Below are 26480 nucleotides of genomic sequence, written 5' to 3'. Positions count from 1 at the left end.
TCAACATGGTGAGATGTTTTAAAAAGGGTGAGGATTTTGTTTTCCTGTTCTAATGTCTTGGAAGCTCATCCCACATTTTCTTCAGACTAACTACACCTTTAATAGTATAATCACTGGTCATTTGGTACTGGGGCTAGGCAAGCATTTCCTAGTGGCATATTATTTCTAGTGGTACATTATTTCATGGGAGTGAGGGTCAGGGAAGTAGTAGCATCTGCTTTCTAATCTACAGAGAAAACTGAAGTTCTGTTTACCAAGACAGAATAGATGAAAACAAAATATGTAGATAAAATATAGAATGTAAGCTAAAAAAAACAAAGTATTAAATATAACCTTATGGTTTAACTTTTCAAAATATATTTTGTCTGAATGTATCAGCCCTAGATTAGTTCCCGGTTGCAAAGGTAAACTGTAACTTTTTAATGGTGACATCTGGCAGTCACTGCTTTGACCACATGATCAAAGTTAGCATCACCAGTAGCAGGGCAGCCTAATAATTGGTGCCTCTTGACAGAAGAGGCATTCACATGCCTGTAGTACCACTCATGAAGCTTTCTTTGCAAAAACATTTGACCTGAATTTAATTAGGAAAGAACAAAGGAATGCAGAAGGCAGGACATTTTATAAGACATTGGCATGGGCCTGAGATCTTCCAAAAAGTCAAATGTTTTGAGAAATGACAAAATATTATAGATGTATACATATGAAAAATTACAAAATATTTCTGAAATAAATTAAAGTAGACCAAATAAATAGAGAAATATGGTTTGTTGATGGTTTGGAAGATTCAATATTGTTAAGATATCAATTCCCCAAATTATAATATAAATTCAAATCAATACCAATCAAAATCCCAACAGGCTTCTTACAGAAACTGACATACATTTTCTAAAGTTTATACAAAAATACAGAAAACCAAGCTGAAACAACTCTGAATAAAATGGAGGGCTAATATAATCTGATTTCAAGAATTATTATAAGGCTCTAGAAATCGGAACAACAGAGTATAAGAAAAACAGACCATTAGAACTGAGTAGAGTCCAGAACTAAACCCACAAATGTATGAACAACTGGTCTTGGCAAAGGTGGAAGGGCAATACAATGGAGCAAGAATAGCCTTTTCAACAAATGATTCTAGAGTGATAGTAATATCCAAAATAAATAAACATGCACAGACCCATGCCTAGTGCCATATATAAAAATCAACATAAAGTAGATTATAGATTTAAACATAAAACCTAAACTATAAAACTTCTAGAATAGAAGAAAATCTTTGTGACATTGGGTTGGGCAAAGATTTCTTCAGTATCACACCAAACACACAATTTATACGTGAACAGATTAATTGGACTTCATCGAAATAAGAAACTTCTGTTTTTCAGAAGATACTGTTAAGTGAATCAAAAGACAAGATACAGACAGAAAATTTTTTGCAAAGCATGTATCTGATAAAGGGCCTATATTTGAATCAAAAAACCCTCAAATTTTAGCAAGAGGCAAACAACCCAATAAAAAACAACTGGGCAAAAATATTTGAACAGATATGTCACCAAAGAAGATACTACAAATACCAACAGGGAATTTTCTCAACATCACTAGTCATTAGAAAAACATAAATTAAAATCACAATTGAATTTTCCTGCACACTTATTAGAAAGGCTGAAGTTAAAAAAGATTGACCATATCCAATGTTAGAAGGGATTTGGAGGAACTGAAACTCTCATACACTGTTGATAAGAATGTAAAATGTGGCCGGGCACGGTGGCTCACACCTGTAATCCCAGCACTTTGGGAGGCCGAGGCGGGCAGATCATGAAGTCAGGGGATAGAGACTATCCTGGCTAATACAGTGAAACCCCATCTCTATTAAAAATAAAAAATAAAAAAAAAAATGAGCTGGGCGTGGTAGCAGGCGCCTGTAGTCCCAGCTACTCAGGAGGCTGAGGCAGGAGAATGGCGTGAACCCAGGAGGTGGAGCTTGCAGTGAGCCAAAATCATGCCACTGCACTCCAGCCTGGGCCACAGAATGAGTCTCCATCTAAAAAAATAAGAAAAAAAAAAAAAAAAAAGAGAAAAAAGAATGTAAAATGCTGCTATCAGTTTGGAAAATACTTTGGCAGGTTTTTAACAAGTTAAGCATATACCTACCATGTGATCCAGCCATTCCTCTCCAAAGTATTTATCCGCCCCCCCACCAATGAGAAATATGTATATAGTCTTACACATGAATATCAGTGACAGTAACTGCCAAAACTGGAAGCAACCCCAATGTGTGTAACAGATGAAAGGAAAAACAAATCATAGTATATCCTTGCAATGGAAAACTGCCCAGCAATAAAAATTAATGAAATATTGATATATGCAATAATATGGTTGAATCTCAGAATAATTATGCTGAATGAAAGATGCCAGACAAAAAATAGTAGATATCATAGGATTTTATCTATATAAAACTCTAGAAAACAGAAAAGAATTTGCAGTGAGCAAAAGCAAATGAATGGTTGCTTGGGGATGGGGGAAGTTGAAAGGAGTGAGGGAGAATTACAAAGAGGAATGAGGAACTTTTGGAGGTGATGCTGATAACTATCTTGACTGTAGTGATTTCTCTGGTGTACATCCGTCAAAATGTATCAGATTCTAGTCTTTATGCACAGTTTACTGAGCATACTTCAACAAATCTGTTTAAAAACCAAACGCAGGGAGAGTGTTCTTAATTACAAGTCTAATAAGACATAACCAAATGCAATGTATGAACCTCGATTGTATTTTGGATTGAGGAAAAATCATATGAGACATTTTTGGAACAAATGGAGAAATTTGACTTTGTTTCATATGTTAAATGATATGAAATTACTGTTAAATTTCTTAGGTGTGATAATGGTACTGCGGTTATATACAAAAGTGTGTATTTCTTAGGTGATGCATACAGAAATAAAGTATGAAGTATTATAATGTACATGACTTTTAAATAGTTCAGCAAAAAGAGTAAAGATAAAACAATTTTAGCAGGAAATGAACAGATGGTGAATCTGCATGAAGAGTATACAGATGTTCTTTGTCCTATGTCAAATTTTCTGAAAAATTGTAAAGTATTCAAAATAAAAAATTGGGGAAAATATATGTATTATATATGCTTACATGTGTCTAGGCACAAAACGTGAGATGGGGGGCCGGGCATGGTGGCTCATGCCTGTAATCCCAGGACTTTGGGAGGCCAAGGTGAGTGGATCACGAGGTCAGGAGATTGAGACCATGGTGAAACCCCGTCTCTACTAAAAATACAAAAAATTAGCCAGGTGCGGTGGCGGGCACCTGTAGTCCCAGCTACTTGGGAGGCTGAGGCAGGAGAATGGCGTGAACCCGGGAGGCGGAGCTTGCAGTGAGCCGAGATCGTGCCACTGCACTCCAGCCCCGGCGACAGAGAGAGACTCCGTCTCAAAAAAAAAAAAGTGAGATGGGGATGTTTCAGTTTATAGTCATAGGAATGCAGGAACAAGTTCTGGGGAGAGGATGTGGCTTTTCTGAGAGATGCTGATGTGACTTAGTACTTGTTGTAAATGTTGTAGGGTGCTCAGCTGATCATTGAGGTAAGTGCTTGGAAGGGGAGTTACAGAATAAATTATATTTAGAATATTCTTGATTTTAATTAGAACTGAGATGCCCATGAGGGTTCTAAGTGATACTCTGATTCTGGCTAAACTCCCAGGGAGCACAATTGCAGGAGGTGTATTTGGAAATGCCCTTAGTTTCAGTACCAGTAGGCAGAAGGGAGAGAATCAGGATTGGGCTGATGGAGAAGTGGGGCTGAGATGCAGACTCAACAGGTCTCAGCTGGCATCCCTCAGGGAACTCAGAAGCTGCCTTACAGAGGTGTCTCACTTGGGACAAAGAACCGGGCCTTTATGTACCAGTATCTCCCAGTCATTATTTGCAGGATGCCCAGGAGAAGGGGGCATACACTTAAGCAAGCTGAATCTCTTTAGTCAAGGCAATTCCCAGAGAGAGCTGTCAGCTGATGAATTTTCCAGCATCTGCACCAGTAGAACCCTCGGTCCTCAAGGTGGAATGCCTCTGGAGGGTACGACACAACATTCATAACACACTGCTTCTGTGTTTCTTTCATATATTGTTAATGCTTTTTATACAAGGCATGCATAAATAATTGCCTGTAATAATTGACATATAATCATTTATAAATGTTATACATTGTTACCATATTATTTCGAAATTCTAATTTTCTTCAGCATGTGTCTTAACTTTCTTCAATTCATGGCATGTTATGGAGGCCATGGATTTTATGAAAAAGAAACAAGTTAGCTTGAGAAAGAAGACATGCTTCTGAGACTCAAAGGCAAAGGTGAAGATAATACATTGGGACATAAGGATTTCTAAATGCCTTTATACAAATTCCCACAAATACTAAGTGAAAGAGCGGAAACTGGAATTTAGGATTTCTGACACCTGAGTCCAGGGGTTTCATCTCTACACCAGGGATATATGTGTTAAGACTACGCCTTAATGCAAACTTTGGTCTCACTTTTATGACCACAGGACAAGAAAAGCTTGTCTCAAACATCTCTAATGGGTGCAAAGCCTGTGCCACAGGGTTATAGTGGAAGAAACAGAATGGATAGTTCATTATTAGACACCCTATAATTATCCAGCCAAACTTTCCAGAATCTACAAGGATGTGTAAAGTGGTCATTTCTTTAAGGTTACAACCACAATTCTCAACCCAAGATTGGAGTAAGATCAACTAATTCCCTCAATTCCTGGACAGGCCTGGGTCTTCTCATTTGAGGTCACCCCTCAGGCTGCCACTTTTGTTGTCATTGTGGAAAAAATTCTCTTTTGTCCTCTTCATAATCCCCTTGATACCACTTCACAGGATTCCAACAACTTGTCCTCATTCTGATATGGGTATTTCATGACTCAGATCTATTTTGTATGTCTGTAAAGGGGTCAGACTTTTCTCACGGGAGATCTGGGGCACCTTTCCGCGTATGTCATGCATTATTATGGGCAAAGTCTCTGCTTTGGAATTACCAAATGTCTTCTAGTTTTTTTTTTTTTTTTTTTTTTTTTTTTAAGTTCTAGGATACATGTGCAGAACGTGAAGGTTTGTTACATAGGTATACATGTGCCATGGTGGTTTCCTGCACCCATCAACCCATCACCTACATTAGGTATTTCTCCTAATGCTATCCTTCCCCTAACCCCCATGTCTTCTATTTTTATTCTATCTTATATGTAAGCAAAACAGCTAGAAAATAAATAGAGACAGGTAGTACTGTTCTACCATAGAAAGAAAATTATAAAGCTACTGGGGCACTCAAATGCTTACTTGAAACTCAGATAATTCCAATTCATCTTCCTTATGTGGCTTAAGCTCCTCCCTCCTGCCTTATGGCTAGTTTTCTTAGTCTACTCTTGATCTTCTCAAATTACTAAATTTCATATTATAACCACATATCAGCAGAATCATCAGACATTGCAACCTGTTCATGTTTCAGACAATGTTTATATTTAATTTGTATATTATTTATTTTTCATTCTTTTTTCTTTCTGCCTGCTCAAGCACACCTTTTATCATTTGGGACATCTGCCTGGGTGTGTTTACACTATTGGTGGAAAAGATAGCAATGACACATTCTCTTGACAAAAGGTTGTATTTGGTAAGGGAATTGGACACAGTTTCAACTGCATACGGAGAATGTTTGCCCAAGATTCTTAATAGGAAATATGAATTTAAATATAAAACACATATATAAGTATGCACTCCATGGTAAAGAATCAGAATTTTCTTGTCAGTTGCCTTTAGAAATACTTAGAGCTATTTGTTTTTCCAAGTACTGGCAATTAAAACTGTGGAGAATGAAAAATTGAACAGTTTTACAATCTAGTCTTTCATTAAATAGGCTTTTTAGTTGAAAGTGACTATCTGTATAGTAGAGTGAGCTTTAGAGTCCCAGAGACCTCAACTTTCTTCTTAGCTTTGCTCCTGATTACTGTGTCTCTTCCCAAGTCATGTAACCTCTCTGCAAACTTAGGATTTTTAATGTATATTCTCTATGTGTATTTACTTTAAGATTCTAAATCCACTCATTATATATTTACACCTCAAAAAGAGGGTCGGTTTTACTCATGAGGACTTTTATATGTGCACCATACTTTGGGATTTTTATACTCTTTATTCATTCAAAAATTATTTTTTGAAGCCTTCGTTTTTGATAGGTGTACCCCCTGGCCATCACAGAGCTTAAATTCTAGTGGGAGAGTAGGACTTGAGATAACTGAATCTATGACTTCAATGATAATTACTGATAATTATATATACTGTGAATGAAAAGAGAAGGCTGCTCTTAGGGAGCATCACAGAAGGAGAAAATTCAAATTGGTGGCGTGTGGTCATTCAAGTTACATTTCTTCATCAGAGAAAATGCAAGAAGGTTGAACCTGAAGAATGAGTTAGGAGAACTGAGGCAAAACAAACAAACAGAAAACATTCTGGGCAGAGAAAATAATATACACTAAGTCCTTTTGCTGGAATTAAGTTTGAATCCCCCAAGAATGCCAGGATAGATAAGTCATATTCAAGAGAAACTAGCTAAAAAATTTGAAACAGAGCCAGGCCAGATACTATAGGGCCATGGGAAGTCTTTGAAGGATGTTTGACATCGGACCACATGATCTGCTTTGCAGCTTTTACAAAGATCATTCTGGTTGCTCTGTGCAGAATTATTTGAAGGGAGGCAAAAAAAATGGATGTTGCGAAACCGGTTGGGATGCTACCATAGCATTGTCTGCATGATGTGAGTGCATTAGAACAATAATAACAATGATAATAGCCAAAACTTTAGAACTTAAAAATGGTAGCCACTGGTCTCTGTGCTTTAGGTGTATTAACTGGTTAAACACACTTGAGACAGGTGAGGGCACTGGAATGAGAAGGGAACAAATTCCGGAAGTATTACAGGTATTATTTATTTTATTGTTATTACTTCTTATTACATATATTATATATTGCATTACTTATATTACAGGTAACATTAGCCAACCAGAAAATAAACCTGATATGAAGTATAAAAAGTGAGGGAAATACAAGTGTTAAAGAATAACACTTAAGGTTCCAATTTGTGCAGCCAGGTAGAGGTAACAGTTCCCAAGAAAAGGAAAATTTGTGGAGAGGCATGTTGTACAGCGAATGCCCTATTTTTGACATCGTTTGAGATGCCTGTTTGATTGTCTCAGCAGACCTATGAGGTTGGAGATGATCATCCCTACACTACAGATGATAAACATCAGAGTTTGAAGCCACCTGGGTAACATAGCAAGACTCTGTCTCTACAAAAACAAACAAACAAAAAAATAGCCAGAAGTGGTGGCACATGCCTGTAGTTGCAGCTACTTGGGAGGCTGAGACAGGAGGACCACTTGAGCCCAAGACTGCAGTGATCTATGATCCTACTACTTCACTCCAGCCTGGGTGACAGAGTGAGACCCTGTCTGTTAAAAAAAAAAAAAAAAAAAAACAGAGAAAGAGAAAAGATAAGCAAAGAGAAAGATAAAAGATAAGCATCTAGTTACATGGAAATGAGAATAACATTTTCAGGCACTTCTGCAGGCGGTCTGATGGGTAGGCCTGACATCCCTGTTGACATTTCTGAGTACACTATGTAGGAGACTTCTGTATCTTATTTCTCTTCCTCCCCCACTCAGCAACACACAACAAGTATGGTGATCCCATAAGCTAAACTTGAATAGAGAAATTGCCATTAAAATTACTTATTTAAAAAAAAACTCATCAATTTTTTAATAATTATATCAAAGTTTCATATAGTTTCATTTCAGGAGTCAGATGAAACAATAGAACTTTTTCCAACATTTTTTTTTCCTAAATTATAAACATGGGCCTAGATATTATGGAGGGATCTGAGTTGTGGAAAGACAGCAATTTACTCACATTCTTATTAATTATTTTGTAGATCACTTTTATATTATCTAAAGAAGGCAGGTTTTAAAAATATTTATTGATGATTTCTTTAAAACTCTAGGAGAAATTAGCAAGACAAAAACAAAACACATATAGGGTCTCAGTTAAGTCAAAGTCAGCAGCTTTATGTCAAAAAAAAAAAAAAAAAAAAAAAAACTTCAATGCCTGAACTCATCACTGAGTTGTCATGGCAACCATTTCATTTTTCTATTGTGAGGAGACAATTAGGTGCTAACCTGGGTGTTATCTCAAGCTGTTTGAAAGATAAGCTTCCATCTTTACAAAAGAGGCGGGGTTGTTGGATTTTCATTTTTGTCACAGACTCTATAGAAGTCATTATTGATAATTATGCTTTATTGTTTAGTGAATATATCAAAGATGAGTTAGAGAAAATGTAGGTGGCCACCCTCGGGACAGCAGAGTCCACTCCTCCTCTCTTGAGCTGGTTTGGGAAATACTGCAGGGAAAGTGTGTGCCCTGGGAGCCTCGGGCTCTTTCCCCTTCCCACCAACTACCTTTTGTCTCTCTGTTTTCTGTGATTATGCCAGGTATGGAGCCAACGATTGGAAATGGAATCTCTATCTTTGTGTGTCCAAAATTTGCTTCTTTAACATTACCAATTAAGTCCCCTCTCTTTGCCACCTACAGTGGCAGACACTGGAGATAAAATGGTGAGCTAACCAGATATGCTTCCTGGTGGAGGAGATACAGTACTCACTCTCTCTCCTCCTCCTCCCTCTCTCTTATGCACACATACACATTTAAATATGGAGGCAAAATTTGCTTTGAGAACTTGCCTAACAGAACAGTATTCCCTAGTCTTGGTTAGAAAAATCTCCTCTGAGGAAGTGAAGTTTAAGTGGCTCTCTGAAGGATGAATAGAAGATAACAAAGTGGGTAGGGTAGAAGAACATACCAGGGGAAGAAGAAAGCATAGGCAAAGGGCTTGTGGCAGAAGGAAATATAGCATATTTAGGAATATGAAAGAGGACAGAGTGACTGTGGGAGACATCATGAACTGAGAGATAGAAATTGAGTGACTTCGAATTTTGCATGGATTGCTCAAATGAGTGAGGACCACTTCATTCATCAAACATACATTGAACTTGTTTCTTGTGCCAGGTACTAAGATGCAAGAGAATTTAAGTATGGCCCATGCCTTTGATTTCATCACTTCTAGATGCTCCCTCAATCCCTGATTCCCACGATGTATTCTGGTTCTGTACCTATTATATGTTACTACTTTCCATTTTGTATTCAACCCCAGACTTACAGGATTAAATAAAATGTTGGAGATGACACAGTTAGCAAGTAGCATAAGCCTGCATCCAAATCTGGCACGCTTGATGCCAATTCTATTGCACTTGTCCTATCTTTTGCTGTGCAATATATAGAACATATGGAATGTTCAGTCTAGCAAGGGGACATGTATAAAAGAAACATGCAATGGATTAATAATCACAAATTGTGATTAGTGAAACAAAGGGAAATGATACATCCTATAAGCAAGTAAAACAAGATGGGCACAATTTAGACCTGAAGGCCAGAAAAGGCTTCCCCAAGGAAGTAAGGCTGAGTCCTGAAAGACAAGTAGGAGGTAGCTAGGTAAAGATGGCTGGGAATAGCATCTAAGGCAGAAGGAACAGCATGTGCAGAGGGCTTCAGGATGGATGGAGCATGACTCATTTTAGGGATTTAGAGAAGGTGAGGGAAATCAGAAGGGGGACCCCACAGAGTTCTTTGGGCCATGTGAAGGAATTTTCTCTTCATCCAAAGTGTAGTAGAAATCTGAGGTAATGCAGAAGGACAGAGTTTTAAAGAAGAAAAGAATGAGACCTAGAAGAATTCTGCCTCTCAGGTTCTCCAAGGAGTCAAAGAACATGTCTAAGACAAACTCAGAGGAGGTCAGGGGATAGAAGCCTGACTGCAGGCCCTAAAGAGTGAGTGGTCAGGAAATCTCCGATCCAACACCTTGGTAACAAGAGGAAAGGGAAATGGGTCTTGGGAAGGCAAGATTAAAGTAAGATCAAAGTCAAAGGCAAGATCAAAGATCAAACTGCTCAGCCCCTATGCCTGACCAGGCTTACTCTCTTCTCACTGCATCTGCCTTGGCAGGATGGGCATCATTTTCCTGCCCAATCTCAAAGCTCTCACTGTTCCATTTAGAGGCATGGACTGAGTGACTCCTTGTTTACACTTTTGTGAACAGTGCAACAGTGTCATTTCTATTATTTGCTCTTCTTGGGCTTCAACCATTAAACAGCAGAGGGGCGTAATGAGGGGTTTTGAGTGCACACTCACCCCAGTGGGGCAATTCAACTAGCGTAGGTTCCAGCTGTTGAAGTGATTTGCCCATCAGCCAGGGACACCATATGGCACATTACCTAGGGGTGTTTCAGTGTGCCAGGCACTCAGAGTGGAGAATGGGGAAGCCTGCCTCTACCCACAACCATGTTGCCACAATGGTGGTCATGGAAAGGCAGGAAAACCAAGACATATACAGAGTAAAGTATGGACTAGTGCAAGGTGAAAAGAGGAAGCTGAAGGGCAGGAAGGGAGCTATCATAGCTTGGTGGCAAGACAGGAAAGATGCAGACCAAAAACAACAGAGGAAGATCAGCAAATAGAAGAACCAGAACTAACAAGAGGAAAGAGAAGGCTGAGATGAATCCAATTATCAAAACCTGTCAAAGTTCATCAGAAAGCCATTGTCAATGGCTTTGAAAACTGAGATAAGAACATATTTTGTTTCTGTGAGAATCTGACATTGTCTTCTTGTCAATGACACTGTTGGATCTAGTTTTAATGAACCCTTTACAAGTTTGAATAGGCCCAAGAAATTCTTAGGACATTTGCTTTTTAACTATTTATTTGACGTCAGTGTTTTCCATTTGATTCTTCTCTTTTTATGTTCATTAGCACTATAAAGATTATTTTAAAATTTGGCAAGATTTGACAGCATTGTACTAATACAAATGGAGTATTTCACATCTTTAGAAACTGACTAAGCTCAGATTTAATGTCTTTTAAACTTACTGGTTGACTTGTAAAGTAATACAGAACTTAATGGTATATTACCCAATATATTCCCCAGTGAGGTACAAGACAGCATTTTCACATTATAAGACAGAATCTGACATAGCTTCCTACAAAAGTGCTGTTAGGTTCCATTTTCATGAATATGGCAGAGGATTAAAGGGAGCCCATGGATTCTGGCAGGAGTTGTCTCTCCAGGCTAACTATAGGCAAAATGCTGTGCCTTTGTACATTAAATCCCTGCAAGCCAGAGATCTAACATTTTTAGTGCTCTCAAGCCAGCAGGAATGGTCAATAACCTTTTAGATAACACAACAGGGCAAATAGTACCCAATATTGTCTACATAAGAGAGTAAAATTCCTACCTTGCAACTGGAGAGGGAAAACATCTTGAAATCAAAATTGAGGAGTCAGAGAGCGGCTAGGGAAGAGAAATTCTGTGTACCACTGAGTGCGTAGGCTGTGCTTGCACATGCCCAGCAACATCAGAAGTGACTTTCCTGGAATCAAGATGGTTTGCAGCTTATTAGGATGGCATGGGGTGGGGATGAATGCTAAACTTTTCCAAGGATGTGGTCAATTGGAATAACAGCATTTCTCTGATTACAGTATCTGGGAATAGACACCGCATCAGGCTTCCAGTCAGGAGAGCAAAGCACTGAGATGCAGGTGATTTCAAGCATGAACATAATCACTTATCTCATGCTCCAGAAACTGATTTCCATTCACCTGGAGCGCTCACCTTAAGTCTATCCAAATAAAGAATGCAATTGTGTGTAGCCTTAATATCATGTCTGCCTGGAGATGTTAAATGAGAAAACAAAACACAGTGAAACTAGGTCTTGTCCAATACTCATCTGGTTGCCTCCATTATTTATCATTCTATGACCAGATGCCTGTCCCACACTATTTGGTGTGTGAGTATATCTCTATCTACCTATCTGGCATCTATTCAAAGTTAGGAGATCTAAGTAGAATAGCATAAAAATTATCTGCAGAGTATGAGGCCATCTAATAATGACACTTGCAATTTCTGGCACCACTATGTGACAGGGACTGTGTTACCTACTCTTTATACATGATTTCTTTTAATATTCAGAACTGTGAGGAAGTCTTTGTGGTAATGGTAAATGAGGTAGGAGTTTATATCAGACATTCTAGTAACAAACATCTTGGCATTGAATCTTGATTTTATCATTTGCCTGAAGTAAAGTAACTTGCCCAAAGTCACCCACTAATAATCCAAGGCCAACCTTTGAAAATAGTTTTAACAACAAAAATATTTTTCCTCCCTTGAATCATCGTTCTAAAGGATGTAAACTCTCGCCCCTGCCCCACAGGGGGAAAAACAGTTTTTTTTGGTTTTTTTTGTTTTTTTTTGTTTTTCCATTATATACTGGGTTCTTCCATCATCATGTATTATAAATACTTAAGCAAAAACCCTCAGGGTACTGACCTGCAGGATGGCTGAAAGAATCCCAGTTGCAAACATTCTGGCTCATTCTCGGCTATGTGACATTTATTTCACAAATATGTGAGCACTCTAATTAGGAAGCAATGGATATAGGTAGTGAAGACAGAAAACATTGGTCTTAACTGCCAGGAACTTTCATTTCAATGTAATAATGTGAATGTTTCAAACATCTGTCAGATAATAATGTACCCTTCCTCTTTACTGTGACAACATTGGCTACATTTTTCATTTTTATTACATAGTCACTGAGATTTCATGAGAATTGTGAAACTTTTCCGATCCCACTGATAGACTCCATTAAAGCCTTTTTGTCCTAATTTTCAACTGTCACCTGGGAACATACAAAACTGGTTATTTCTCATAAAATAGTCAATGACAGATGAAATAGGAGTTTGAATATACTTTCAAACAAAATGGAAGCAAACTAAACGAGATTTTTTCCCCTAAAACAGGCTGTTGTTTTTCAGTGGATTTCATAAGAAGAAAATCATTTTAAAATGTGTTCAGATTGAATGGAAAAAAACAGTGTAGAAAATAAATTATTTCATGTTATAGCCAATAAATAAATCAATAACACTAACATCCTTGATGAGTGGTTATTACATGCTAGTAACAGTTCTGTATATTTATAGACCATTATTTGATCCCAACAATGTTATGAGATAGATATTACTGTCATCTCCACTCTAGTAATGAGGAAACAGAAGCACACAAATAGAAAAAATGCTACTAATAGACTACAAATAATAGCTTTTCTTGAAACAGTGCTAAATGCCAAGAATACTGATCATACCTAATACTTGCTTCAAGTGTAGAACTTCCTGATTCACCAGAATTTAATAAGTGGATACCCTGCAGCAGACATCGTGTTTATTTTCCAGTCATTTCTTCTGAAACATGACATAGGTGTTCTTAAAAGATCACCATGCCATTCAAAAGTTTCCCATGAGAAAACACAGGACTTACAGGAAACCGGATTAGAGACACAACACTGAGAAACATCATCAGTAACACTTAAAAAAAAAAAAAAAAAAAAAAAGACAGAACCTAATAAAAATAGTGGCATGATTTTACATATGTTTAATGGCTAAGAAACCCATGAATACTACAATAAATGTGTCACTTTACCTGATAAAAAGTGACCTAAAGTTTGTTCATGGAAGTGGATGCCAGAAGGATTGCTGCATGAGGTTGATTGTAAAACTGTGGAAGGGTCAGGCTTGCAGGCAGATGCTTGAAGCCTGGGCGTGAGTGTGCATTTTGTGTATTCCCACATAGCTGACTTCTGCAAGAAGCAGCTTACCATGTTTACCTAGTGTTTCTTGCAGAGGAAATCACATGTTTACAAACATGAACTTTGTGGTATACTCAAATTGCTCCCTAATAAGTCAGTTTATTCAGGATGAATCTGTAGTTTCAAAGCAACTTCACAGCACACAGACTGACCTCTCCTAAGCAGACCAGGTTAAGTACTATATGAGCCATAACTTCAGAAAGGAGCAAAGAAAGGAATTGTCCTGACTGGGGAGATGGGGAATGGTTTATGTAGAGGATGCCTGTGGATTGAGCATCAACTATAACAAGAGTATCAGGGGCAGAGCAGTGAGCAGAGGGCACTACAAGAGGAAGGAAAAGCAAGAGACAATATACACTATGAAGAAATGATTTAGTGAGCAATTACTGCATCATGAATTCTTTAGTAGTTGAATTTTTTTATTTTTTATATTTTGGAGATGGGGTTTCACTCTTGTCACCCAGGCTGGAATGCAGTGGCACGATCTTGGCTTGCTGCAACCTCTGCCTTCTGGGTTGAAGCAATTCTCCTGCCTCGACCTCCTAAGTAGCTGGGATTACAGGCAGCCACCACCCCACCTGGCTGACTTTTGTATTTTTAATAGAGATGGGGTTTTACTGCGTTGGCCAGGCTGGTATTGAACTCCTGACCTCACGTGATCTGCCTGCCTCGGCCTCCCAAAGTGCTGGGATTACAGGAGTGAGCTACAGCACCCGGCTGAATATTTATGTTTTAATTGACATACAAATTGTATAATATGTGTACATTGTGGGATGGCTAAATCAAACTAACATACTCATTTATCTCACATATTTTTGTGTGTGTGGTAAGGAAACTTAAAAATGACTCTCTTAGCAATTTGCCAATATATAATGCATTGTTATTAATTATAGTCACCATGTTGTACAATAGATGTCTTTCTTGCCTTCCTCCTGCAACTAGAATGTAGCTCTCTGATGGCGGGAAGCATGCCTGGCGTGTTCACCCTTGTGTGCACAGCACATGGGCCAGTCCAGGCACTTGTATCTCAATAAAAATGGTGAACTTAGTGTGGTTTAAGTTTGATCAGATTTAAAAAGAGAAAAATACTAAAAATAAAAAATGGTAAACTCATAAATGGATGAATGTACAAGTAGTAGAAGAGTAAGGTATTTCATATACAGCCTATCTGAAAACTACAGCTAACAGTGATCTAACAAACATGGTCAAGCGTTAATCATCCCCTAAACCAGTGGTCTGACACCATGAAATAGCTGCATAACACTTTTCTGAGTAAATTAAATTTTTATATAGATAAAAGTGATGATTCATTAGTATTCATATATTGTTATATCATTTTTATGGAATATAATTATTAAAGACATCAGTAGTAATAAGATGATTTCTCAAAAATGTGAAATTGAGTTTTTCCTGATAATTCTAGTCTTATATCTATCTCTGTGCCCTGTGAATTTTTTTTCTTGACTTCCTTTTGTTTTTTTGAACAGTACTGAGAATACTCTGGTTTTCAAAGTTGAAGACCCATGATTATTACAATTATTAACAGATTTCCTTGAAATCTATCAGAATATTCTTCAATTAAACTGATTCTGAAACCTACACAGGAGAGTTGGCAAATTCCAGAGTTGGTTGTAAGCACTATCTAACAAGTTTTCAAATTTCTTAACATCCTAGCAATTGAAAATTAGATAAGGAACTCAGCTAGCACTAAATGTTACACAATTTTATAAAGAAATAAAGGCATCTTGTGATATGCATTCATATTTTATCCAACAATGAACTATTTAGACCAAGATGAAAAAATAGCATGGAACATGTTCAAATGAGCTTTGCCTGGCATTGAATTCACCACATCCTTGTGCACTTTAATAGAATATTTGCTGGTACATTTCCATCTGACTAGACATGAATAGGAGTGGATTTTATAAACACTATTACTTAATAACCTATACATGAAAAGTTTAAAATATATAAAGTGGTTACAGTGAAAGCCTTATCCTTAGATCTAAACCCCAGAAACCTAACCTGGCAGAAAGTAAATATTAACAGATAACATTTCATGGGTACTTATTTTCTAGGCACTCTGCTAAACAATTTTCATATATTAATTGGTCACTTCTTCACAGTGACCATATGAGGTACAAACTATTATGGTTTTCATTTTATAATTCATAAAACTGAAAGAGAGAATAGTTATAGCTGTGGGTTCTGCACATCAGACTTTTAAGAAAAGTATTTTAGAATACTGTACATAACTCTTGCTGGCTTGGCTCTGAATTCCTTACCTAAATGCTGTTCAGTTATTTGACCTAAATTATACATAGTGGGTGTTAGAAAAGCCACATTTAACCCAGGAGTGGAAATTCATTTAGGTTGATGATAAAATTAAGGCTTAATTATCAAGACATGGAAATCTCAAGGCAGTCTATGTCCTCCCCGCAGGCCTGGGCCATCCATAATTGGCCAGGGTGGGGAAGCTCTTTTTTTCCTTTGGGGATGATCCTCCAACATCCAAAATCAGATTAGGCTCAGTTGGAGGACAGCCCTTGGTCTCAGTAAAACTCTGTACATAAGAACTCCTTTACCTCTACTTTGACAAAAGGAACTGATAATGATCATCAACTGTTACATTTCTAAAGAAATTACAAATAAAGGAAAGTGATGTGAAATGCCTAACCTTAAACAGCGTAGTGCATTATACAATAAGCATCAGGTAAAATAAGAACAACCATGGGACTAAATATAGATATGCCATAATTTACTAAAGAATGTACTAAAGAAGATGGTGGGATGAAAACTCATAACTTCAATGTGAGCCTCCCACCTCACCAAAAGCCAAAGAGTCAGCAGCCTAGCTTCCCTTCTAGGCTTAGTGGGAGCAGGTCCCTGTGGACCAATACCTCTGAGATCTCTGTAGACTAAAGCCTTCTTAGCCTTCATACCCACATATAGTCATGTGCCACATAATGAGTTTTTGATAAACAGATTATAATATATTTAATCATGCTTATTCTTTTTATTTATTTATTTATTTATTTATTTATTTGTTTGTTTGTTTGTTTGTTTGATGGAGTCTCACTCTGTCCCCCAGGCTGGAGTGCAGTGGTGCGATCTCCGCTCTCTGCGACCTCTGCCTCCTAGCAACCTCTGCCTCCCAGCTTCAAGTGATTCTCCTGGCTCAGCCTCCTGAGTAGCTGGGATGACAGGCACCTGCCACCACACCTGGTGGGGTTTTGCCATGTTGGCCAGACTGATCTTGAACGCCTGACCTCAGGTGATCTGCCCACTTCAGCCTCCCGAAGTGCTGGGATTACAGGCGTGAGCCACCACACCTGGCCTATGTTTAACTATATTTAGATACATAAATACTATTGTATTACAATTGCCTACAGTATTCAGTATTGTAACATGCTGTAAAGGTTTGTAGCCTAGGAGCAATAGGTTAAACTGTATAGCCTAGGACTTTAGTAGACTCTGCCACCAAGATTTGTGTCAGTACACTGTGATGGTTGCACAATAACAAATTACCTAATAATGCATTTCTTAGAGCACATTTCTGTCATTAAGTGATGCATGACTATACTTATTTAAAAATACGGCCGAGTGTGGTGGCTCACACCTGTAATCCCAGCACTTTGGGAGGCTGAGGTGGGAGGATCACGAGGTCAGGAGATCAATACCATCCTGGCTAACATGGTGAAATCCCGTCTCTACTAAAAATTATCTGGGCATGGTGGCACATGCCTGTAGTCACAGCTACTTGGGAGGCTGAGGCAGGAGAATCACTTGAACCCACGAGGCAGAGGTTGCAGTGAGGTAAGATCATGCCACTGCACTCCAACCTGGGCAACAAAGGGAGACTTTGTCTTAAAAAACAAAAAACAAAAAACAAAAAACAAAAACCTTACTTATTACTTATTAATACTATGTGCTAGGCCCTATACTAAACACTTTATAAATACTTATTTAATCATCAAGCAAGACAGCATTATGAGGTAGGTGCTATTATGCCCATTTTGCAGATGCAGAAGCTGAGGGGAAGTAATTTGTCCAAGGTCACAAAACTAGTAAATGGGAATTGAACTCAGGCTAGCTCTAGAATCTGCATTCTTATCCACTATGTGTGTAAAGAGGATTCGGGGGTGGAGGGGCTGTAGAAAAAATATGATTAGTGAAGTTTATTTCAGTTTTCACATACTTTTGAAGTGTTACCAGAGACTGTAAAATTTTTTTAAATGAAAATCAAAGTCTTGATGGTCTCTAGTTTAAAAATGATGAAAATAAACACTTCATAAAATAAACATCATAGTTGTAGAGTCCTAAATTGCTAAGTAGTCTTTGTTAAGAAAAAGTATGTACGTTGCTGGGTACATATTCAAAAGACAACAAGTTGTTCTACCAAAAGACGCATGTCCTCACGGCACTATTCACAATAGCAAAGACATGGAATCAACCTAGGTGCATCAACAGTGGGCTGGATAAAGAAAATATGGTACATCTATACCATGAAATGTTATGCATCCATAAAAAAGAACAAAACCATGTCGAACTGTAGGCCATTTTTCTAGGTGAATTAACACAAACAGAAAATCACATCCCTCGTATGTTCTTACTTATAAGGAAGAGCTAAACATTGGGTAGTCACGGAGATAAAGATAACAATAGACACTACGGGCTAATAGAAGAGTGAGTAAGGGTTGAAAAACTAAATATTAGGTACTATCTTCAGTACCTGGGTGTGGAATTATTCATACCCCAAACCTCAGCATCACGCAACATACCCACGTAATAAACCTGCACATGTACCCCTGAATCTAAAAGTTGAAAAAAGAAAACATATGTATACACACATACAAATATACATAAGCATATATGCTTGTATAATTTATAATTACATTAATAAGTCTGAATAATTTCATCAACTGCAAAATTCACTCATAAGCAGAAAAATAGAAACAAAACTTAAGATCCCATAGGTTTGTTGACATCCCTTTCCTTTTTGATCTAAGCCATGGTTTGCAAATCTCTCATAAGTACAGTGATAGTGGTGACAAAAATTGCCTATGTCTATAACGCCCTATGACCATGTTAAGCCTTTCTTGAACAGTGTAGGCTGGCAGGGTGGAATGACATTAAAAGTCTAAGGGTATGCTAGTAGGGAAATATGAGCTTTAAAAATATGAACTAATTCACACTTTAAAGAGTCATTAATTCAACATTGTTTTGTCTTTCTATGTTACATTCATTATGTATTGTAGTCAGCACCTGGTAGCTCCTTTTAACCATTTGGAGACATCCATATTCAAATTAATGTTGGCTAGAAAACTGTATTTTTTTCCAGCCAAGATGGCAAAGTTGTCTTTGATTTCAGTATGGCCTCAGTTTGAAGAATTAAGATCAGAAATGTCCAGGCAGCCAATATGTGTAACGGAAATTTTTGTATATTTAGAGATAGGCTGTTTAACCAGTGAGTTATAGGTAGGAAAAAGGTGTCCATTAGACAAACACATGAGCCTATCCATTGTATATTTATGAAGTGCCTTCTTCGCAGACATAATAATGTCCCAGAGAGACAGATCCTGCCTTCATGGAACTTAAGACCTTGCGGGAAAATGGGCAGAAAAATGATCAAGGTACTGAGTGCATAATTGCAATGGAGACAAATGATCTAAAGAAGTCCTTTGAGAGCGTATCAGTAAAGAAGCTGGCCTAGACTTGAGGCTGTGAGCGCAGCCTAGGATGGGTATGCTAAGAAGAAAAGAAGGAACATTCCATACATAGGAAAACAAAAATGAAGAAAAGGGGCATGGAGAAAAGTTATTTGAATGAGTACAGTTCATTCACGAACTAAAGGAAGGCACAAATGGATGGGACCCTGGGAAGGCAAGACGGGATCAGGGGGTCAGGGAGGTGGAAAGTAGTGGACAATTAGTCTAAAAAAGTAGACCAGCCCAAACCATGAGGGGCCTTGTGAACTCCCTTAAGAATGGGGGTTTTATCATCAATCAATAAGAAGGCATAGTTGTGGAATACCACAGTTGAATCCATTGTCAAGGAACTAGGCTTTCCATGGACAGAAAAGGCAATGGTTTCTGGTTGTTCCATTTAAATAGCCTTTAGAAGTCATGCAAAACACAAGTATGACTGAATACATTGTGGGTGGGGTGGTGGAGTCCTAGATCATGGTAGGGCGTATTGTAGACAACTAGACCAAGGCAAGTTGCCTATAGCTTTACTGTTATGGATCACACACCTCCCTATGTTGTTCTACCATCAATTGTTCATATTTACACTGGACAGCAAGCAATTAGTTGATCTGATTTCTTGAGGAAACAATAGGAGACAGGGACAGAAATAGGGGCACCATCCAAACTGCAAATAACCCAACTCCAGAATACAATTTTGCATCTCATTAGTAATTTGACAATATAAAGAGTGGACAAGCCAACATCACTAGGTCTTGTTCACTTGTCATTTGTGGTTTGTAAGACAGAATTAAACAAGAAGGTCTTAGTTTTCAGAGAAACTCAACTCACTATTCGGCAAATAGGGAAAAGGTATGCCTTTCTAGAAAACAATATAAAAAGAGACATATATTAAGATAAAGACTTCTCAAAAGGCCTCAGAATCTCAATGCAGGAAGAAATCATGGAGCGTGAACCTTCTTTTACATGTATGAAAGATAAAACTTAACTACACCTTAATCAAGATTATAGATTTCTGTGGTCTTCATGTCTTTATATTTAGCTGACACTCTGATTAGAAGTCCTTCAACTATGATTAAAGGTCTACTCTGAACTTTAATATTGGAGACTTCTCTAGGGCAAGACTACTCTGAACTTTAATATAGGAGACTTCTCTAGTGCATGGATTGACCCAACAGCATTCAATCAATTAATATATGCATATACTCTCCAATAACTGTGCAGAGTCATTGTCCTTTCCTTTATTTATCAAAATTCCTGAAGATTGCTTTTATCTTAGCCATAGTCATTCTTGACATCGCTTTAAGTGTTCAGACCCCCTCTGCAGTCATTTTATTTGTAATAGTGCCTTGTGTGTTGTGTCTCCTAGCTCTACATACAAACTACCACGCTTACAATCTCCATGAACCTAAGTGCGTCAGTGGCGCTGGGGATGCTATACATGCCGAAAGTATACATCATCATTTTCCACCCTGAACTCAATGTCCAGAAACGGAAGCGAAGCTTCAAGGCGGTAGTCACAGCAGCCACCATGTCATCGAGGCTGTCACACAAACCCAGTGACAGACCCAACGGTGAGGCAAAGACAGAGCTCTGTGAAAATGTAGACCCAAACAGTAAGTAACTCTCCTTTTCTTTCATCTTCCCATCCTGCATCAAGAAACTTTAGAAGAGGTGGGGTGGGTGTGCTTGCCTCTCTGGAGAACTACTGTGATCGTTCTTGTCATATGGACTGGGCTGCCTTGGTGAATGCTAACTTCTGCTCTTTTGAGTTTGACTCATTCCTGCCACCATTTTCTTTTTGTTCCTTGTTGGAAAGGAGCTTTTGGAGGCTCTGCTTTAGAAGTGTGAAGCCTCCCCCTTCCCTTGCTTCTTGTCCTCTGGTACTGAAACCTCCAACTGACAAATGCGCCTGTCAGGTTGTTCTTTCTTGCACCCTTCCTGTTAAGGCAACAACTTTTTTGTTAGGGAAATTTCCATACCTAATGAACTGTATTGGTAGGAATAAAACTGGAATAAATTAGAATTTTGGAAGCATAACTTTTTTCCTTTAGCATGTGAATGTTGAAAAAGTTATTTTTTACTCATCAGGTCTTCTAGAAACATATAAAAATTGGAAAAAGTTGTCAAACTTTAATCCAAGTACACAGGACCAGATACTACCATGACAATGGCATCGTCCTGTGGGAAAAACAATGTCTACCATACCACTGGAGAAGAGTTTTATTCTATGCAAGACAAACCTTAGGGAAGAAATTAAGGAAAAAAACGTTGGATTTAAGATGCTATTATATGGCATATCTGCAAAACTCTAGGACCCTTTAGTCATGCCTGCAAATGTCCCCAGGTAAAATGGGCATATAGCTATCACTTTGTAAATACCACAAGACCAGCTCAAAGGTTAAATGCTTAGAATTCCTAATTGCTAACTTTACTAACAATATGGTGGTAAGAGCACATTTCAGATTTAAAATACTAGTTTTAAGATTTGTTTTCCAGGAATATTTTGGCTAGTTGCATGTAGAATGAGGCAGATTCAAATATTTGTGATACTTATTCTGTTTAAGGCAGAAGGGATTTCAGGTTATCCATTAAGTCATTCATGACATACTATATTTCAGTTAGAAGCTGATCTTGTTGTCAAAGGCTTAATGCCAAACAGAAGGAAGTCTCAGTTTTAAATACTCTTGAGGAAATCCTTTTTGCTCTGGAAATAAGAGAGATACCTTTAATAAAAACCAAGAAGCCAACTGGGTTTGCTCCTGACAAACACTACACACAAAGAACTGTGATTTTGACCTATCTCTATTTACGAATAGTTGAGTGAATGTTGTGAAATATTTTGACTATATGTAGACAAAGTAACATGGTTAATTAACAACATTGTGGGCCCCACTTTGACTTTTGACAGAAAACATCCTAGGACAAGGCTAAAGGAACATACTGAGAGAAGGGAGGAACAGAATAAATGATAGGCTGTGTTGTGTCTCCAGAGCAAGTGGCCAGTTGAGAGGAGAGCAAGTGGATGGTGACTTGCTGTGGCATTCAGTGTGATGTAGGAAGAGGCTTTGGGTTGAGACATACCTGGGTTCAAATCTAAACCACTCCATTTACTAGCCGTGTGGCTTTAAGAATCACTGAGCTTTTCTAAAACTCAATAAAATTATGTATAAAAGAGAGAATAACTTTGTCGTAAGTGTGTCATAAAATATGATGTCTAGAAAATACTATATCAGCTAAATGTCAGTGTCCTTCCATTCCTGAAGAGGCAAAAAGCTTTGCTTAGAAATAAATTTCAGCATAATTTATTAAGATATAGTAGATATAAAGGTGCAGTTAAATGTACATTAAACATCACAGGGTAGATAAAACTAAATCCTTAAAAGAAGAATTTACGGCTGGGTGCGGTGGCTCATGCTGTAATCCCAGCATTTTGGGAGGACAAGGTGGGTGGATCACCTGAGGTCGGGAGTTCGAGACTAGCCTGACCAACATGAAGAAACCCCATCTCTACTAAAAATAAAAAATTAGCCAGGCGTGGTTGTGCCTGCCTGTAATCCCAGCTACTCAGGAGGCTGAGGCAGGGGAATCGCTTGAACCCAGGAGGAAGAGGTTGCAGTGAGCTGAGATTGTGCCATTGCACTCCAGCCTGGGCAACAAGAGAAAAACTCTGTCTCAAAAAAAAAAAAAAAAAAAAAGAAGAAGAAGAAGAATTTACATGAACGTATGTGTGCATCTATTATACCTATACCTGTGTTGTTAAATATATCTGTATATTTATAATTAGTGGCTTTTAATTATAGTTTGTTTTGTCAAATTTGCATTTCATAAAACCGTTATCTTGCAAATATTCTAATAACAGCTTTATTTTTGTACACACACACACACAATTTAACTACTGTTCAAAGTCAATAAACAGAAAACATAATTGGAAGTAATTGTACTGGGGAATAAAAGACGAAATTAGAAGTTTTGAGTTTAGACAATTCGATACTATGCTATTTAAGAATTATTAACTTTCAAAAAACATTACTACTGTTGCTATTTAATGATAAGGTGCAATCCTTGTTGAGGCTTTTTTTTGGGTATGACATTGGTTGTTAAAATGCTAACACTGACATTAATGCTAATGCTAGCATAAAGTACTCTTTGAAATAGGCATTATGCGGAATGCTTTGTGTGGAATATCTCACTTACTCCTCACAGTACATCTATAGAATAGATGTTGTTATTCTCATTTTACTGAGGAAACCTTGGCTTCACAAGATTAAGTAACATTACCAAAGCCACACATGTAGTTAACAGCAGAAGTTGGACTAAAACCCAGGTCTGACTCTTCAGCCCACGCTTGTTCCTCTTTGCTCCTCTGTTTCTTAGAATATGAATGGCATGTCAAAATTCCAATGCAGGAATTACTCTTTTGGTTTCGTTATTTGGTTATATAGTTTGTATATGCTGAATATAATGATGTTTGGTGGGAGATTCTTTAAACATACTGTAACGTATTATTGCTTGTTTTGTCTACAAAAACAGGAGTAACCTGAGCTCAAAGAAGGCTGCCCAGGTAGAGGCCTCATCTGATTAATTCAAAAATTATATTCCAGTGATTCCATTTGGAATTCATTTGGTATCTCTTTCCTTGAAAAAGTTTCATAGGGTTTTTGTTGTTGCTCTAAGTGTCTACATAGAGCCAAGGTAAACAATACAGAAAAATAAAATAAAATAGAGCCTTTTTCTCACTACCAGTTGGAAATATTTTTTTAATTGCTTTAGCTCTTTTGTTATTGTGTAGACACACCCTAAAACACCATGAAAACTTAACTAGATATTTGCTAAACCATAGGAGGAGATTCATGTACCTCCAAACATTGGGGTTTCTGATGACCCAGCTCTCAAAGGTCCCAAAAAAGAATCCAAAGAGCTTATCTGCACAAAAGCTGTCCACTAGTACTTTCTGCAATGATGGTCATGTTTTGTGTGTGTGATGTCTAATAGAGTAAGCAAATATGGCTACTCAACTGAAGAAATACATTTGTTATTTTACTTAGTTTTTAATTAAGTAAACTTTATTTACATTGCATTTAAATTTAAACACACACTTGTAGCTGTGGCTACTGTATTGGACAGTGTAGCTCTAGAAATTGACAAGGATTTTATTCTAGGAAACTCAAGTTGAGTCCACATTGGATATAGCTTCCAAAGTTTTAGCGTTGATACTGATCTAGGACAAAGTCAACTCAAAGAAATAAAACATTTGAGATAAGACAAACATACAAACAAATAGTCATTTAAAATGATCTCAAAATGAGCCACTAATAGGGAAAAAGTAACATCATAGACAGCAATGACATTTGAAAAACCAGTCCCCAGCAAGGCAAAAATACATGTAATAGGAAAAGAACAATAGTGAAAAATTCAATTAATAAAAACAGACATGACTATGCTATGCTAGGTAACATTATAATATTCTGTTTAATGCCAAATATAGCTAAAATTATCTCCAGTATCTTAACTGTCATAACAGAGACAAATGACATTATTTTCTGAATTTAAGCTGACTGGTTAAAAACAAACAAAAACAGCTCATGCACTTGAAAAAGGAATTTGTCTCTCCAATAGGCAAATTCTGTACAATTTTTTCTGAGGGAGGATGTCTGAGAGGAAGTAGAGTTTATACTATGAGCTGCAAAGTAAATAGTGGAACAGAAATGTCCTCTTATTCATTGTTGCTCTAAACACTTAGTCTCAATGTATTTCAATCTTCAGTGTTTTCATTTTTAACAGCTCTGCTCCATCACTGCAGTTTGCCATCTGGTGCATGCATGCTTCTACTCATCCAACTCCACACTGCAACTACATGTCTACATAAAAATGAATTTGCTTGCTGACTTAATATAGGAGGACATTTATACTACCATATTTTTTTCCTGAAGAAATACAATTATCCTGTTAGTTTGTTTCCTTAGCTAACAGTCCATTGTATGAAAGAAAAACTCCATTATGTGTGGAATAAACGAAAAGTAAATCTCAAAATTTCAATGTATCTGTGCACTGCTGGCATATTAGATATTCAGAGTTGGGCCAATTCTTGCTGGTCTCTGCACTTAGATTGAAAAACAGCAAGCTCAGAGGGCATAGGGCTGTAGCTCAGCTACTTACTGAATTTTATTTATGCAAATAAGACTTCCATTGCTAAAAGTTTAAAAGAACCTGGCCTCATTTGGATAGCTGTATATCTGGCCAAGATGATGCCTTCTCACATTCCTGTCTAAGAAGAAGGGTACCTCAAACTGTTTCTCCCACCTGCATCCTGAATTTGGAATGTTTCCCTGCACTTTCTACAGTTCACTTGGCAGATGTATGTTCATGGCAAACTTGTAGATGTCAGATAAACAAGATGCCGTGGTTGTGCTTGGGCTATGGCTTACTGATGGCCACGACGATCCTTTTCAAGTTGGATGGATAATATTAACTAAGAGGCAGCATGGCTTTATTGGGATGGGTGGATAAGAACCACAGCCTTCTTCACCTGGACTGGTATCAACCAGAAGATATTCTGTAAATTGTCTTTGGCTTTCATGCTTTCTTTGGTAAAAGATCGCAGTGCATAGTGAAGAGAGGCCTGGCCCTAAGCTACCTTTCTTTTAAGCTACCATCCATTTTCTAAGCTAATGCCCTGCAAGCAGTGCAGAGTAATACTTCAAGGATCTTAGCTAGATACAGAGAGTTTATTCTGGCAGGTCAGCAGCAACTAGAGATGGCAGGCAGGTGGACAGCGAGGGACAACCCTTTTTTTGGATGTGGAGATGTATGACTGATGAACTCACTCTGGGATAGAAAATGGACATAGACTACATAAAAGACTGGTTTAAGCCAATTAACACGTTGTATGATGAAGCACATGTTAGAAGAATAACAATTTGCACCTAAAATACAAAATAAGGTATGGAATTGTATTCTGATGGTGTTTTTCTTGTG

General features: G+C 37.7%; 1 protein-coding gene across 2 annotated transcripts in view; it reads left to right on the top strand.

The window, feature by feature from the left end:
• Positions 1-26480, top strand: part of GRM7 (glutamate metabotropic receptor 7) — an 899796-nt gene that overhangs the window by 817667 nt on the left and 55649 nt on the right. For both annotated transcript variants that reach the window (XM_007985083.3, XM_073009908.1), the window contains exon 9: positions 20872-21118. In XM_007985083.3, coding sequence (XP_007983274.1) covers positions 20872-21118 — 247 coding nt within the window. The remainder of the gene's footprint in view (positions 1-20871; positions 21119-26480) is intronic.

Source organism: Chlorocebus sabaeus, chromosome 22, assembly GCF_047675955.1.
Source record: "Chlorocebus sabaeus isolate Y175 chromosome 22, mChlSab1.0.hap1, whole genome shotgun sequence".
NCBI lineage: Eukaryota > Metazoa > Chordata > Mammalia > Primates > Cercopithecidae > Chlorocebus > Chlorocebus sabaeus.
Note: the sequence above shows the minus strand (reverse complement) of the source record. Positions and strands in the feature narration are given on the sequence as shown.